We start from the raw sequence: 15812 nt of genomic DNA, 5'->3' as shown, positions 1-15812 counted from the left end.
CCAGAGGCTGCAGGATCTCATCCTGCCCGGGCCGTGCCTCCCCACACCATCCCAGGTATTTTGTTTTAGAAGAAGGAGCTGGGCACTCTCTGAGAGCACCCACATGCTCTGGCTGAGAGGTGACAGCGCCCACCTCCATCCATCCCTCGCCCGTGGTGGGAATGGGGGGGGCTCAGCACAGCCCCCAACCTAAAAATCTCCTCCTGAGAAGAGGTTTCTGTCCCCCAGCTCAGCCATGACCCTGCGGGTCTCACCACAGGGAAGGTCAGGGGATGCAGGAACACGGGGTCAGGTCAGGAGGGTTCACACCACAAGGAAGAGCAGCTCATGCCCCAGCACCGATACACATGGGGAGGGACAAATCCACCAGCAAAGAGAAAGAAGTGGTGGATGCCAGTGGTGGGACAGAGACCCCCCCACTTTCCCCCAGGGGACACAGACAGCACAGGATGTAGAAACCAGCGCAGATTTATTGCTAAAACCCAACCACTGAGAGCCCCCCGTCAGGGCCCACGGCACCAGGACCAGGATGTGAAAAATCAGGGCAGAGGAGGGGGGGCAGGGAGAGCCTGACCCCAGTCCCACCTTCAGGGGTGTCTGCTCCCCCCCCAGCCCCCCCAGCAGCACGGTCAGTTGTTGGCCAGCAGCTGCTTTCGCTGCTGCTCCAGCAGGGCTTCCAGGTGCTCTGCCCTCTGCACGGCCGCCTGCGAGAGAGCAGAGGGGAGGCAGAGCTGGTTGCCCCCCGGGGCAGAACCGCAGCCCCCCAAGGGGTCTGGGGGGGTCAGAGCTGGCTGCCCCCCCTCACTCACCTCGTACTGCTTCCGAAGGCTGCTCACGCTCTCCTCCTTCCTCGCCACCGCTGTCTTCACCCTGAACAGACAGAGACACTGAGGACCCCAGCCCCAAACACCAGGCTGGCCCCCATGCCCTTGGGGGGACAATTTCAGCCCCTCTCCCCCCACCCAGAGCACCACAAGAAGCCAGAAAGCATCAGCTCTGGTCTCTGGGTGCCATTACACACTGAAAGCACCTTTATTCCCTTGCTGAGCATTATGTAGTTTGGATGGAGTCAGCTACAGGAAGAAGGGGACATGAGCTTCACAAGACTTAATTAATTAACAGGACCACAGGGAGGGGATCTTAAGTTTCTTCGCATTTCTCGAGCCCACGGTTGCTGCCTCGTGGCTGGACTCTTCCCCACAGAGCTCTCAGAGCACCAGACCTTCTGTGTTTCAACCTCTGCCAGGCTGCACGTAAGGGACGGAAGGGGAAAGGGGATCCTGGTTATCTCATACTCAGGGAGTGATCCTGGCTCTCAGAGTGAGTGGGAATCGCTCAGCAGGATCCAGGAAAGTCAGCAAGCTCCTTTTGCTCAAACAACAGCCTCTTGTTACAGCTGGGGGTGAGCAGCCCTGTAGAGACCCCCACAGGAGGGACGGCTCTGCCCCACACGGGAGCCCTTCAAACAGGGCACTGCCCCACACAGAAAGAACTCCCGCAGGGGGACAATTCATTTCCCCTTCTCATTCTCCTTTCACTTGCAAAATGCCTCCCCCGCAGGCAGACTCCAGGGAAGAGGAAGCCTCACATCCCTGCCTGAAGCTGAGCCTGCACCAGCTCCCCACTGAGCACAGGATGGAGCTGAGCCCCACAGCACAGCCCTGCAGAGCTCCGAGGACAACCACAGCCCCTGCTCCCTGCAAACCAGGTTTTGGGGTGCTGTGAAGCCGGCAGCTGGGGTTCCCCAGCACATTTTGGGGATGTCAAGCTGCCCTCAACCTCCACGGTGCCAGGGAGGCACCGCAGATGGAGCTGGGCACCCCTGGTCCCTCCTGGCAGCAGCCCTGACACGGCTCCAGCTGCCCACCCTGGGCATGCAAGGGAGCAGCCCTGGGGACAGGATGACACAAGAGGCTACAAGTCACACAGGCCAGCGGATTCACAGCAGCTGAGCAGGCAGCCAGCCTCGCGTGAGACTCTGCTGCCCATTTCACCCTGGCAGGACTGGAAGCCATGCCTGAGGATGCAGCACTGTGGACACAATGCCCCCCAGGCCAGCTTTGTGCCCACAGCCCCAGCTCTGTGCCCAGGCAGCCTCACCTCCTGTGAACCTCCTCCAGCTCTTTGTCCTTCTCCCGCACTACCCTGTCCAGCTCCAGGCGCTGCCGGGCCCTCATGGCCACCATCTCTGCCTTCAGCTGCTTGTTCTCCTCCTGTGTCCCCACCAGCCTGTCGGTGAACTCCTGCCGGATCACTTCTGCCAGGCCGCTCCGCTCCTGGACCAGCTGGTCCCTCACCTGCAGGAGGGCAAGGAGGTGACATCAAGGCACAGAGGGGCACGAGGCGATGGAGGGGGACAGAGAAACGCAGGGCATGGAGCAGGGGGAGCTCACCCACCTTCTGGATCTCCTCCACCTCCTGCTCCTTGTGCTTCAGCAGGCCCTGCAGACGGATGCTCTCGCCCTCCAGCTCCGCCAGCCGCCCCTTCAGCTCGTTGCAGCGCTCCTGCAGCTTCCGCTCAGACCTCTCCAGCTCCTGCAGCTCCACCTCGTACTTGTCTCGGATCCTCTTAATCCTAACGGGAGGGAAGCACAGGTAGCCTGGCTCAGTGGGGACCATCCCCAGCCACCTTCGTGCTGCAGGAAGGTCCACGACACAGCAGGAAGGGAGGGATCTATCTGCCCCACGGGAGACCCACAGCTGTTTCCTCAGTGAGAGGTAAACTTCACCCCTGCACTAACGCTGCTCACAGCCACAAGCTGCAGCATCCAGAGCTCACTGGAGAGACCACAGGGTTTAGGGGACGGGGACCAGCCCATGAGGAGCTGGGACTCACAGGCTCCCTCCTCCCCCTCTACCTGTTCTCTGCTGCCCTCTCACACTCCTCCTTGGCCGAGGACATGTCAGCCTCCAGGCGCTGGATCACCAACTCGATCTCTTTGTCTCTCTCCTTCCTCATCTCCTCCCGCAGCTCCCGTTCCCGGGAGAGCAGCCAGGCTTCCTGGGGAGAGATGGCAAATGTTGCCTCGATCGCTCCCCAAGGCTGAGGGTGGCACCCTTTGGAGCAGGGCAGCCCTTGCTGGTACCTCCTTCTTCACGTAGTTCGCCTCCCAGGCCTGTTTCTCCATCTCCAGCCGCTCCTTCAGCGCCTTCACTTCTGCCTGTGGGAGACGAGAAGACAAACCCTCAGCTCCAGCAGCCCCAGTGGGATACAGGGCTCAGTGGTGCCAGCACCAGCCACCGCAGCCACGTGCTGGGGGACTGGACTGCTCACACCCCAAAATGGCAATCCAGGGCCCAGAAGCGAGGGGAAAACCCGAACCTGATGCCGCCTCTCCTGCTCCTCCTTCTCCTTTGTGTACTCCTCCTTCAGTGCCCTGGTGACGGCCGAGCTGCTGGCCTCCAGCTGCCGCCGCAGCTCCTCTGCCTCTGCTCTCTGCCTGCCCGCACACACCGCAGCTCCCGATGTCGGTGCTGGCCCAGCCTCGCCACCCCCTCCTCGGGCTGCTCCCCCCTGGAGCACCAGCCCCACCACATTCCAGCTCAAGGGTGCCTTCCAGCCCCTGGCCACCACGAGGGCCTGGCTGCTAGCCCTCTCACCTGGCTGCTTGCTGGCTGAGCCTCTCCTTCTCCTCGGCCACCTCTGCGTAGAGCCGGCGTCGCTGCTGCTGCAGGGCCTGCTCCTCCTGCTCCAGCTGCTGCTCACACCTGCGGGGCAGAGTGTGCTTGGTTTGGGGCTTTCATCCCCCTCCACCCTGCCCCATCCCTCCCCAGGGCCACCCAGGGGCTGGTCCGACTCTGGAGGATGCCCTTAGTTCACCACAGCATCTCCCACCTCAGGCTGGTGGAGAGAAAGGGGCTGCTCCCCGTGGATATTAACTGCTGTGAATACTGCGAACCCGCTGGCACGTGGGTGGTGGACACCCCCGTGTCATGAACCCCAAAAATCACCCTCAGGCCTTCCCCCCCGTGAGGACGCACCGCTGCCGGGCCAGCTCCCTCTCCCGCTGGCTCTGCTCCTCCTTCTCCCTCTCCAGCAGGTCCCGCAGCTCCTCCGCCTGCCGGCCGTAGCGCTGGGCGGCCCGCTCGTCCGACTGCAGCAGCTCGGCCTCGTGAAGCATCTTCAGCTTCTTGATGTCCTGTTTGTGCTTGGCAATGAGCTTCTGGATCTCCGGCTCCAGCCCTGGGGCAATGGGAAGAACAGTTAATGCTTGGCCTTGGGGCTCTCCTGACCCCAACACCAGTGCCCTCAGCCCTGGGCAGCTGGCGAGGAGGCTACCAGCATATCAACTAGCAAAGAGGGGCTGGTAAGAGACAGGGGGTGAGCATGCACAGGCTTTCTTGCCCTCTTTCTTGCCCTCCAGCATCTGCCTCTACCAAACAGAGGGAGCAGAGACTGCCCTCGCTGAGCAGCTCCTGCAGATACATCCCTCTCCTGGACCAGCCCAACTCAAACCACCGCCGAGGGAGCGTGGCCTGTACCTTTCACGGTGATTTCTTTGATCTTTTTGGTTTTCTCATCAATCCACTTCTCCCGCTTGATTTTCTCGGCTGCGCTCATCAGTTCCTTCAGTTTCTTGATCTCCTGTTTGGAAGCAAAGGGGAAAACTTCAGGGAGAAGCCAGGGGAGAAGACCCCTGTCAGCCTGGGAGCCTGGCTGCTGAGAAGGAAGATGCAGGGAAGAGCAGACGGTCAGAGCTGAGCACAGAGAACTCTCACAGCCCCAGCCAAGCACGTTCTCCCAGTCTGGAGAAGCAGCTGTATGTTCTCCCAGTGCCTTCTCCTCTCTCTCACGGGATGGGGCTGCTGCTGCCCCACAGACCTTGAGCTTGGGGGAGAAAAGAGCAAAACCCATGGGAAAGCACTGGCTGGCTGAGACATGAGAGCACCCTCAGAAAGCAGAGGGAACTGGGGCTGCTGCTGGTCCTTGCGTGTATGTCAGTCCATCTGTCAGGGACATGGGGTCATGTGTGAAGCTGTTTTCTTCTCCAGCCTTCCCTCTCCCTGGCATGGAAGACCCTCCAGCAGGAGGACAGACAGACAGACAACACTGTGGTACCACTGCAGCCCAGGCTCCTGCAGCACCCCACAACTCTTCAAAGACTCGGAGACTGCAAAGCTGCTGCTCTTGCTTCCTCCCCTGCCTGTGTTTACCTCCTCCACCCTCCTCTCCAGCAGAAAAGCTGGAGAAACACCCAGGCCCTGCTGCCCACAGAGCTCTTCCCAGCTCTCCCATCGGCAAAAGCACTCAGACACATACTTCAGTGCTGGGGTTTTGGGTGAGAAATGCACTGGCCAACAGAGAGCCCAGCCTGGCCACAAATGGCTCCGTTTTGGCACGGGCAGATGATAACCACGTGCAGGAGGTGGGGACATGTCACAGCTCCAGAGGAGAAGCAAAGAGGAGGTGGGGAGTGGCTGGGGGCTGCCTGCACAACCTGGGACTAGCTCTTAAGGGGACAAAGAGGGGAGGAAAATCATCACGGGAAGATGGGGACAGCCTGAAGGCAGGAGCTGAGACCGTGGCCTGGGGAGATGGGGTGAAGGGGCTGCTTCACAGGGGTGTCCCTGCTGCCAAGTGGGGAGCTCCCAGCCCAGCCCCGCTGCCTGCGGGCCCTGTGGAGCCAGAGCAGGTCAGGGCACGAGAGCAGAAGGGCAAGGCACAAAAAACCCCAAAAGAGCAAAGACCACATTTACCTCGCAAAAGGGGCCCAAAGTGCGCCAGACCTGGGGAGAAAGAAAGGAGGGGATGGAGAGAGAAGGGGAATGGCAGTCACGGGGGAGAGGGGAGAGGCAAAACCAAACAGCTGAGTGCACGTGGGAGCCAGGGAGAGGGGAGACAGAGGGGCAGGGAGTGAGGGGGGCACAGCCCGACCGGGCAGTTACACAGATGTGCCACGGGCCTGGCAGCACCACCATCAATCACAGCTCAGGGACATGGGCTCCCACACGGGTGGGGACCTGCTCTGGTGACCAGGGGACCCCCACGGGGACAAACATCCCCCATCACGTGCAGGAAGCAGGGATGGCAGAGCTGGGAACAGGGACAACGAAGGGGCCACAGAGCAGAGCCTGGCTCCTGGGCTGTTCCCCACTGCTGCTGCCCCGCGCCGGCCGCAGCAGCAAAACCAGCCCCATCCCTCCACGGGAAGGGGCCCCTCCAGGCACCAAGCACAGCGACATTGCACTGGCTTCTTCCTCCCAAGCTGGGCTCAAACCTCGGGCACAGCGAGCCAAGCGAGCCTTCGCTTTGTTTGCAGGAGGGTATCTCTGTCTGCACAGGCTCAAACTGGCCCAAACACCCGCCCCGCTCCAGAGCCCTGGGCATGAGCTTGGCTGCAAGGCCAAGGGCGAGCAGGGACCAGGGTCCAGGGCCAGGATGAGCCCCGTGGCCAAGCTATGAGCCAGTGGTGCTGCCCCCCTGCCAGGCCTGGCACAGGGTGAGCCGAGCCATCCCCGTCTGCAGGAGAGGGAGCTCTCTGCACAGTCCCCAGGGAAGCCCCCAGCCAGCCCCCACCAGCAGGCAGTACACCCTCGATGTGTTTGGGTGCTGGTCAGGGCAACAGCCCAGCAAAACCCACCGAGGGCAGTTGTTATTGCTTATACATTCCATGTTCCTTTATAATCTTGTCCCCGTTTAGCCCTGAGAGCATCCCCGCTCCTGCAAAGGGGGCTGGAAGTCACCCAGCTCAGGAGGACATGGCCACAAGTACAAATTCCTCAGGTTTGTGCCAGCGCCTGCTTTCCCCTCTGCAGAAGCAGGATCCTCCAGTCACCCCCCAGCCAGGGAAGAGCTCTGGTGACAGCAGGGTGTGTGGGAAGGGTCCTTCTGAGCAGAGCCCCCAGGAGCTGGCTCTGTCTCTTGGTCAGTCCCAGGCACGTGGCTTTGGACAGCAGAGGACAGCAACCACTTGGGGAGCCAGGGCAAAGCTCCACAGGTGACACAGACCTTCTGTGCACCAAGAATGGCTCCCCAGAACGACTGGGCCCCACCAAGGTGAGAGAGACCATACTGCTCTGGGCAGAGGCACCATTTGAGCAAAACCAACCAACTCTGGCCACAGCACGACTCCTCTCCCAGCCCTCCCACCTTCCCTATCCCCTCACCAGCTCGTGCTGCTCCTGCATCTGGGTGATCTTCTTGCCATACTTCTGGTCCACTTGTTTCAGCTCCGCTACCACGGCCTCACACTTCTCACTCAGCGCCTTCTTGTCATCGATGAGCTGGGCAGGGTGAAGAAAAGGCACGGGGGCAGCCAGGCAGGATAGAGCAACCTCCAATTCTGGCTTCAGAAGCATCAGTCTGAGTTGAGATGAGAGATCACCTGGTCGATGAAGGTCAGATGCCTCTGGATAGCTGCCTCATACTGCTCCCTCTGTAGCCTGAGCTGGTGGCCAAGCTCCTCCTCGGTCTGTTTGACGTGCCGGACAGTCAGTTCCCTCTGCTGAGCCTTTTGGGTGTAGGGAAGAGATAGACACAAGACATTAAGAGGAAGAAGTTACACCAGCTCCACCATGTGTACAGGAGGGAACTACCCAACTGGGAAGACACTGTTACCATGTGTACAGGAGGGAACTACCCAACTGGGAAGACACTGTTGGGCCAGACAAGGAGGAACAGAGCTAAACCCAAGTCCCTGGTTCTCAGGCCTCCTGCCCTGACAGGAACACCCAAATCCCCCATGGGACAGTGGAAAAGACAGGCCAGTCCAGGTCCTGACCAAGGGTTTCTGGATCCGCCAGGCACCACTGAGGATGCCTTTCAAATCACAGGGGCAGCAAGGAGCAATCTGAGCGAAACCCACACCAGACTGGGAAGGACCTTGCAGCTTTTCCCCTGCTAACAGTGACTGTGGTGTGTCTGGCAGCCACTGGCTCCAGGAACGCTGCACTTTATTACTGGGGACACAGATGGGAAGCCCTATTTGCAGAGCCCAGATCTTGTGCTTCAAAGGCACTGCCCCCAGAAACATCTGCTGAGGGCTCTTGGTCTTCATTCCCCAGCAAACAAGCACGTGTGGCTCACCCACCAGGGCTGTCTGCAGCAGGCTGATGGCTCGCTTCTTCTCCTCCACTTCCAGCTTCAGCCTCATGATGGAGCTGGTGACCTCCGTGGCAACAGCCGAGGCGTGCTCCAAGTGAGCCAGCTCCTCTTCCGAGAGGAGACCCTGCCACAGCAGGACAAAAAAAAAAGGATTAAAAGGTCAAAAGGACTACCTGGAACCAGGACAAGGAGAGGGGAGACCCTTCCCACCTGGGCCAGACAAGGAGGAACAGAGCTAAACCCAAGTCCCTGGTTCTCAGGCCTCCTGCCCTGACAGGAACACCCAAATCCCCCATGGGACAGTGGAAAAGACAGTCCAGTCCAGGTCCTGACCAAGGGTTTCTGGATCCGCCAGGCACCACTGAGGATGCCTTTCAAATCACAGGGGCAGCAAGGAGCAATCTGAGCGAAACCCACACCAGACTGGGAAGGACCTTGCAGGCTTTTCCCCTGCTAACAGTGACTGTGGTGTGTCTGGCAGCCACTGGCTCCAGGAACGTTGCACTTTATTACTGGGGACACAGATGGGAAGCCCTATTTGCAGAGCCCTGATCCTGTGCTTCAAAGGCACTGCCCCCAGAAACATCTGCTGAGGGCTCTTGGTCTTCATTCCCCAGCAAACAAGCACGTGTGGCTCACCCACCAGGGCTGTCTGCAGCAGGCTGATGGCTCGCTTCTTCTCCTCCACTTCCAGCTTCAGCCTCATGATGGAGCTGGTGACCTCCGTGGCAACAGCCGAGGCGTGCTCCAAGTGAGCCAGCTCCTCTTCCGAGAGGAGACCCTGCCACAGCGGGGAAAAAATACGATTAAAAGGTCAAAAGGACCACCTGGAACCAGGACAAGGAGAGGAGAGACCCTTCCCATCAGGGTCTTGCATCACCTCTCACTTCAGGACTCACCTCCCGCTGCGTGGCCGAGGCAGCTGATCTGGGCCTCTCCTGTTCCGACTTCTCCATCTCATCCAGGAAACTGATGATGCTTTGGAGCTTGGCCTCCGAGAGCAGGGCCCCATCCTCGGGGACCCCCGGGGAGTGGTTCAGTTTCCCAAACTTCTCCAAGTTATCAGCAGTCAGGGAATTGGAGCTGGGTTCCTGCTGGGGCAGACACAGCTGCGAATGAGCACCCAGGGGAAGGCTCGGGAGGAAGAGGTGCTGGCTCTTCTCCATCACTGCAGCCCAGTCCTCCCACTGCACCCCAGTAACCAGCCCTGATCCCCTGGGCTGACCCCACTCCCACCACAGCCCTCACATGGTTTTGTTCCTCCTTGTGGATGCCCAAGCCCTGGCTGCACCAAACCCCTCTGCTGCCTTCTCTGGCAGTGAACCAGTACCAGTGTTGGTACTGGTCTCACCCTCCACCACCCAGCAAGTACTGGGAGAAGACAGCCCAGGAGAACCTGCTCTGACCAGGCAGCCGTCGCTGTCTGAGGGTGGATGCAACCAGCCTCATCCCTCTGCTTACCCCGTCTACCCAGGCATATCTGTCCTTCTTGAAGAGCTTCGGTGGGGGCAGCAGCTCTGGCTCTTCTTCCAACAGCCTGAGCGTGTCCAGCAGCTCATTGAGGGTGACCTTGGACTGAGCCCTGCTGACAGCAGTCACCACCGTCTCCAGATCCTCACCACCCGTCTCTCTGGAGCTCACGTCCTAGAGGAGAAGACAACTTACTTTGCAGCACAAGTGTGTAACGGATCTCCCCAGGAGTCAACAAAGGCTCCAAACCACCCCGGCCAGAAGCCCCATGAGGTAAAGCCAGACTCACCTGCAGTTCATCCTCTGCCCCGGGGTCCCGTGAGGGCACAGAGCTGGGGTCTGCAAGGCCACTTTCTTCTGGCTCCGCAGCTACTGGGTGGAAATTGGCCTCTGCAGGAACCAGACTGTTCTCAGGCACTTGCTACAACCACCAGCCCCTTCAAAGCAGCTCCCCAGAGCGAGAACCGCTCCTCCATCCTCCTCCTCCTCCCTCACGTCACACTCTGCTCCAAAAGCATCAGTGACCTGCAGAGGGGACTCACCAGCGTTATTGGCTTTGGTGACACTGCTGGCTGGACTGAGGTTCCTTGCAGAAGCAGGTTTGGCAGGCTTCTTCTTTGCTACCCTTCTGCTCTCCTTCACCAGCGCAAGCTCTTCTTCTGCCAACCGCTTTGCGTCCAAAGCCTTTTGGGCCCTTTTCTGGTGCAGTTCCTGTAGGGACAGACAAGCCATCAGCATCCTGGCCCAGCACAGAGTGTGCTTTACCATATACCTGCACTGCTTTAAGTGTTTAACAAGGGCCTGAGAGACAGCAACAACCCACAAACGTGCTGCTGAAGGGTCAACAGGGACAACCCTAGGGAAAGGGAAGGCACAGGAACAACAGCTCTGCTCTGTGCTGCTCTGAGCAGAGGGGAGGTGGTCGCCAGGGTCTTGCCAGCTCCACGTGTGAACAGGACCTGCTCACATGTCCCTGTGCAGTGTCCTTTGCTGCTCCATAAAGGGCCTCCAAATCCTCTGGGCCGAGCACCGCACAGCGCAGCGATGCCACAGTGCCCAGGGGGGCTGCCTTAGCCAAGGTTTGGAAAGTCACTTAAGGCACAAACACGTGCTCTCAAGGCTGTTGCAGCGTTTTGCCGTCCTCCTGCTGCTCACTGCTGTGTCTCCCTGACACCCCTCCAATGAAACACGATTCCATTTAGGGCAAAGAGAAATTGGGGCTTTAAAAAAAATTCTTCAGTTACACTGCAAGCCAACACGCAACTCCCCATAGTCTGTGCCAGCCCCTCGTCTGTGCCCCAGGAGCAGAGGGAGCTGCAAGAACAGGGTGAAGACGACGAGGTGCTTCCTGCCCACCCTGGAGGGTCCCCCTTCCCGAGGAGGGTCCCCCTTCCCAGGGCACTCTCATCCTCGGTCACTCCGAGGAGCTGCAGCTCCAGTCTCCCTGTTTCAACGTGGTCACCCTTTCCCCGAGAACTAGATCGAAATCAGCCCCGTCTTCGCAAGTGCCGGAGGAGCTGCCAGGGCTTGGCAGGAGCACAACGGAAAACCGCTCCATGGCACCTCCGTGTCCACGGGGAGCACTCCATTTCCAAGGCTGGCTCTAACTCTGCTCCACGCAAAGCCCCAAGAGACGCAGAAGAGAGGCCCTGTGGCTGCCTCACAAGAAGATGCCAACAAGCTGGTCTCCAGCAGGCCTTGCCCTGTCCCTACCTGGATGGCAGCACGGCGGGCCAGACGCGCCTTCTCCTCTCGGATCTTCCGCCGTTCCTCATCCTTTTTCTCAAGCAAATCCAGGATATTCCCTTCCTCCATCCGTTGCTGCCTTTCCTTCCAGAGAGGAGGGTCAGAACGTTACTGAGAGCTCTCCAGCACCCACCACCCACAGCAGAAAAGGAAAGGGCACACCACACCTCAGGTCACCCCATACCCAGGCTTTCCATCCCCCCAATCCTCCCCTCCGTGCAGGTAAAGAGTCCTCCAAAAAAGCTCCACTTTAGAACAGCTTATTTTCTTTAGAAACTAAACGTAATTATTAGTCATCTGGGTCTGAAACCACCAAGGAGACAAGGCTTAAAAATAGACTGTCACATGCAAGAGTTATGGCACTCTTCGTTATTGGGATAAATAATTAAACACAAAGAAACACAAATAGCTGCAGATGCCTCGTCACTCTCTAATGAGCCACTCGTTACCGATTCGCTACGACGAGCCGAGACAGGGTATCCCTCCTCTGGCCACGAGCGTGTCTGAGACAATAAGAATTCAGCAGGATTTGGGCTGCTACTGCCACGCGTCCGCCTGCTCCCAGGGCCGTGCAGGGCTGAGCCCAGGGGCTCCTGGCCTGAACCCCCCTCTGGAACCAAAGCCATCCTTCCCCCTCCATGGCCACACACCTCTGCAGGGACAGGACCCTCCCCGGCTCCCTTGACCACGAGGAGCTGGCTAGATGCAAAGCCAAGGTCTCCTCAGGTCTTGGTTGGAGGGTCTGGTGACTAAAGGGACACAAAATCCCTGGCCAGCGAGGCGAGTGGGGACAGCAGGGTGTCCCCAGGGTCTGTGCTACGAGGCCAAGGACAGGACTGACCTCTCTTTTGGAAGCCAGCAGGCGCTCCAGAGCCGCTGCTCCCGCCCTGCGCCGCTGCGAGTGGCGTCGGTACCAACGTTGGATGGTGACGGCGGCCAAATTCACCCGCTGGATGAACCTGGGGGGAGAGAGAGGGTCAGCGTGGACCCCGTGTCCTCCTGGGCCACCAGCTGGGCAGCACCACCCTGTCCCGCCGTAGCAGGACACCGGGACCACTGTCCCCCCACACCCTGACTCAACAAGACCCTTTCCCAAGCTGACTTTTGGGGTGGGAGGAACTTGTCCCTTTGATGAGGCCAACTCTCAGCACAGAACCGAGTCACGGGAAGGGTAAAAAGCCACTTGAAAGTGCACAAAGAGGGGCCCCTTCCCAAATCTGGAGCCCCACAGGACACAGAACAGACCTGCAGCAGCTCACCCCTCCATCTGGCACCCTCTTCCCACCAGCTCCTCCTCACCTCTCTGCCTCCTCCTCCGTCACCTCCTTCCTCCGGGGCAGGCTGCTGTTGTTGTTGCGGGTCATGATGTTGTTGCTGGAGAAATTCTTCTGAGATTTCACAAAGCTGCTGCTTTCACCGTCCTCGTTTGAGGTGGCTTTGACAACGTTGCTAAGGCAGAAGATGAAGCTACTTGGTACCATCCTGCCCCATCAGCACATGAGTGCAGGGTCAGCCCAGCCTCCGAGCCAGGACCTCACCACACTTACTTGAGGGAGCTGGGTGCCTGGTTGGAGCTTTTGGGCGCAGGACCCTTCTCGGTGGTGGAGTAGTTGTTGTGCACCATGGTGGTGACACAGTTGCCCATCGCGCCCTTGTTGCTCCTGTTGTGGAGAGAAGACAAGGTGTTGGGACTCACTGGATCCAAAAGGGACGGTGTGCACCGACGACAGATGCTCGGTGTTGCAACCCTCAACCCAACCATGACCATATCCAGAGTGTCCCCAAGGCAAGGAGCAGGTGGGCTCTCACAAGTGATTGGGGAGCTCTCTAGAGCTTGCTCCTCGGGAGCCATTCCCTGACACACAGACAGACAGACAGACCAACCCCAAGCAGACCTAACAGCCTGCTCTTCAGGCTATTCTACACACAACCTTGGCTTAAGTCTCTCCCAACCCTGGAGGGTTTAAATTTTACTCTTTCCCAAAGCAAGAGCAGCCTCTCCCACACATACATCAAGCTCCTGTGGAGCTTCCAGGCCTGTCCTGGCCAGCCTGGCACACCACCATCAGTTTGCCCCACACTTATTCCCCGTTTCCTGACAGAAGCCAAGCACTGGCCCCCTCCTTCTCTGCCCAGGTGTTTTCTCAGTGTAGTTCCTCCCAACACCACTCCTACCTGTTGTTGGCAGTGAAGTTGGCTGCCAGGAGCACGGTGGCTTCTTTCCTCCTCATGCCCACTGGTGGCTCAACACCACGGGAGCCAGAGGGGCCCGGGAACACTCGTGGTTGATCGTCCTGTCACAGAGCCAGCGGGAGTAAGGGTAGGAAAGCACCAACCCCACGTCCTCAAACACCACCCTCTTCCTTCACCAGCCAGTTTCTCCCCCATACAAGAAGCCTCTGTTCCACAGCTCGAGGCTTTGCCTCCACCAGAAGCACGGAGGTGATGGGCCAAAAGCCCTGGCCCACAGACAAGCATCAAGGCTAGAGAACCAGGTGAGCACTTTGGCCATTCAAACTGCGCCAGCTTTGACTACAGACTGAGGAAGGACCAGCCTGGCCATCACAGATCCTTGGGTCTTAGGAAACCCTCCCACTCCACCAAACCCAGCCAACCCCTCAGGCAGACAGAGGAAATTTTACCCACCCACCCCAGGAGGCCACCGTCCTCACCAAGATGTTCCACGTGGTTTTCTTTTCCGGGGAGGTTTTGCTCAGACTCGCCGCCTTCTTTCTTCCCCCAGAACCGCTCTCAAGGAAGGTCAGGAAGTCTCCCGTCTGCTCTGAGCTTTTAGCCCCAACCCAGGGAAGGCAGAGAGGAGGAAGAGAACACGTGTTCAGGAGTTAATATTGCATGCAGACACGCGGCAACGCGGCAGCGACAGTGGGGTTCGCATCCTGCACCGGCTGCTTCACGCTCTGATCGCGGCAGGGCACTCTGACAACACAGAGCCGAGGCACATCTACCGCCTGCCATGGCAATACAGAGGGGAAAAAGGACAGAGAATCCTTCCACAGCCATGAAATCCACAAATGATTCGGTTTTATGCAGAGCTTTAGATTTCAGCCTGACACGCAGAAATAGAATATAAAAAGGAATGAGCACAGCGCAACAAAAGGACGGAAAATCATGATTCAGAGGCAGCCCTAGGAGGGCACTGGAGACAGAAGGACTTTTTCTCTCCTACCACAGTCCAGCTATGGTCTGGAGGGTCCAGGAGGGGCTGGTGTAATTGAATGGTCACGTCACTTGGAATTAAACTGAGTGTCTTTTGTGACAGAGCCACAGAAATACACTCTATTTCCCCAAACCTTAATCAAGTGACTTCCCCTCCAAAAAAAAAACCAAACAAAAACCCCGTCCTTGGCTTTCCAAGGCCAGGTTATAACCCCCGATGTGTATGACAGAGCTTAATGCATGTTTTTGAAAGGCTCTGGGTTCCCTCCCAGCATGAGAGAGGTCAGACAGACAGGTGGGGTTTCACCCAGTCCCACCCAGGGGACAGACAGACACGTGTCGGTGGCTGGAGCTGTACCTGTGGGTGCTGTTCACCCACAGACAGGTGGGGTTTCACCCAGTCCCACCCAGGGGACAGACGGACACGTGTCGGTGGCTGAAGCTGTACCTGTGGGTGCTGTTCACCCGCTGGTTGACCTGGGTGGTGCTGTTGGACCTCCGGAGGTTGTTCATTGCCCGGGATCCCGCATCGTCCTGCGGAGGAGAGAGCTAAATTCAGCAGAGATGCTAAGGAGAAGCACGGGCAGGCAGAGCTGGGATGCCTGGCCTAGACAGGCTTCCCCCGTGAATCAGGCAGCCTAAAATAGCACCGCTGGTGGTGCTACCCCTCCACCCCCTTCAACACAGCCCTGACACGATGTTTCCGCTATCCCCGCGGCTGCCAACCTCTCCTTGAGGCAGGGAGCAATGACACCTCGCTCCCTCTCGGGCTCCTGTGCTGCTGAGCCAGCAGGAACGGGCTCATCTGTGAGAGCTCCCCAGCCAAGGAGGGCTGGGATCGTTACCTGCCCTGGGAATGAGCACGGGGGAAGGCTGCCAAAACAGCAGGGATTACTCAGCAAAGAGGGCAGGGACTCTCCGCTACTGGATCTTGACAGAGCCCTAAAAGTACCTGGGGCTCATTCACTCTGCTGAAAAAACACTCATAGAAACCCTCACTCTGCAAGACCTCAAGAGTCCAGAGCTCCCGCTGACCCCAGAGGGAATGGAGGGTGCTCAGCAACGAGCAGGGTAGGCCCGAAAACAACACAGCATCCAGCAGAAGATACCAAGAACTCAGGAATTTCTGGGCAAGGAAGGGAAGGGTGAAGCCTGATGCTTCCCTGCTTGCCCTTCTGTGTATGTCAACAGGTTGAGAAGGGACCTGACGAGCAGCCGATGGTTGAGGATGATCAGATTTGGAGAGACAGCACAGCACTGCAGCACCCAGAGCTGCAGCACTGAGTAGCACCTGGACCAGGCAGATTCTCCCCTCCCGAAGGCGGTGTGGCTGCTCTCCATAAACACCCAGCCACACCACATGCTCCCGGGGGGG

At 58.8% G+C, this 15812-nt stretch overlaps 1 protein-coding gene across 6 annotated transcripts in view; it reads right to left on the bottom strand.

Annotated features, from left to right (window-relative positions):
* Nucleotides 1-510: 510 nt before the first annotated feature.
* The window catches only part of CEP131 (centrosomal protein 131kDa), a 17208-nt gene continuing 1906 nt past the window's right edge, over nucleotides 511-15812 (bottom strand). The window contains exons 2-27 of one of the 6 annotated variants that reach the window (XM_014953758.1): nucleotides 14886-14971; nucleotides 13933-14047; nucleotides 13436-13554; nucleotides 12808-12921; nucleotides 12560-12709; nucleotides 12102-12219; nucleotides 11710-11763; nucleotides 11228-11344; nucleotides 10057-10225; nucleotides 9804-9904; nucleotides 9506-9688; nucleotides 8944-9138; nucleotides 8688-8825; nucleotides 7326-7451; nucleotides 7108-7224; nucleotides 5698-5727; nucleotides 4483-4585; nucleotides 3982-4183; nucleotides 3601-3708; nucleotides 3323-3440; nucleotides 3087-3161; nucleotides 2859-3001; nucleotides 2398-2575; nucleotides 2101-2297; nucleotides 810-870; nucleotides 511-704 (exon numbers count right to left, since the gene is read on the bottom strand). In XM_014953758.1, the coding sequence (XP_014809244.1) occupies nucleotides 630-704; nucleotides 810-870; nucleotides 2101-2297; nucleotides 2398-2575; nucleotides 2859-3001; nucleotides 3087-3161; nucleotides 3323-3440; nucleotides 3601-3708; nucleotides 3982-4183; nucleotides 4483-4585; nucleotides 5698-5727; nucleotides 7108-7224; nucleotides 7326-7451; nucleotides 8688-8825; nucleotides 8944-9138; nucleotides 9506-9688; nucleotides 9804-9904; nucleotides 10057-10225; nucleotides 11228-11344; nucleotides 11710-11763; nucleotides 12102-12219; nucleotides 12560-12709; nucleotides 12808-12921; nucleotides 13436-13554; nucleotides 13933-14047; nucleotides 14886-14971 (3192 nt within the window). In that variant the 3' untranslated portion in view covers nucleotides 511-629. The remainder of the gene's footprint in view (nucleotides 705-809; nucleotides 871-2100; nucleotides 2298-2397; nucleotides 2576-2858; nucleotides 3002-3086; nucleotides 3162-3322; nucleotides 3441-3600; nucleotides 3709-3981; nucleotides 4184-4482; nucleotides 4586-5697; nucleotides 5728-7107; nucleotides 7225-7325; nucleotides 7452-8687; nucleotides 8826-8943; nucleotides 9139-9505; nucleotides 9689-9803; nucleotides 9905-10056; nucleotides 10226-11227; nucleotides 11345-11709; nucleotides 11764-12101; nucleotides 12220-12559; nucleotides 12710-12807; nucleotides 12922-13435; nucleotides 13555-13932; nucleotides 14048-14885; nucleotides 14972-15812) is intronic. The other 5 variants (XM_014953767.1, XM_014953774.1, XM_014953783.1 and 2 more) reach the window with 5 other exon arrangements.

This window comes from Calidris pugnax, unplaced genomic scaffold (assembly GCF_001431845.1).
Source record: "Calidris pugnax isolate Ruff unplaced genomic scaffold, ASM143184v1 scaffold9, whole genome shotgun sequence".
NCBI classification, from domain to species: domain Eukaryota; kingdom Metazoa; phylum Chordata; class Aves; order Charadriiformes; family Scolopacidae; genus Calidris; species Calidris pugnax.
Note: the sequence above shows the minus strand (reverse complement) of the source record. Positions and strands in the feature narration are given on the sequence as shown.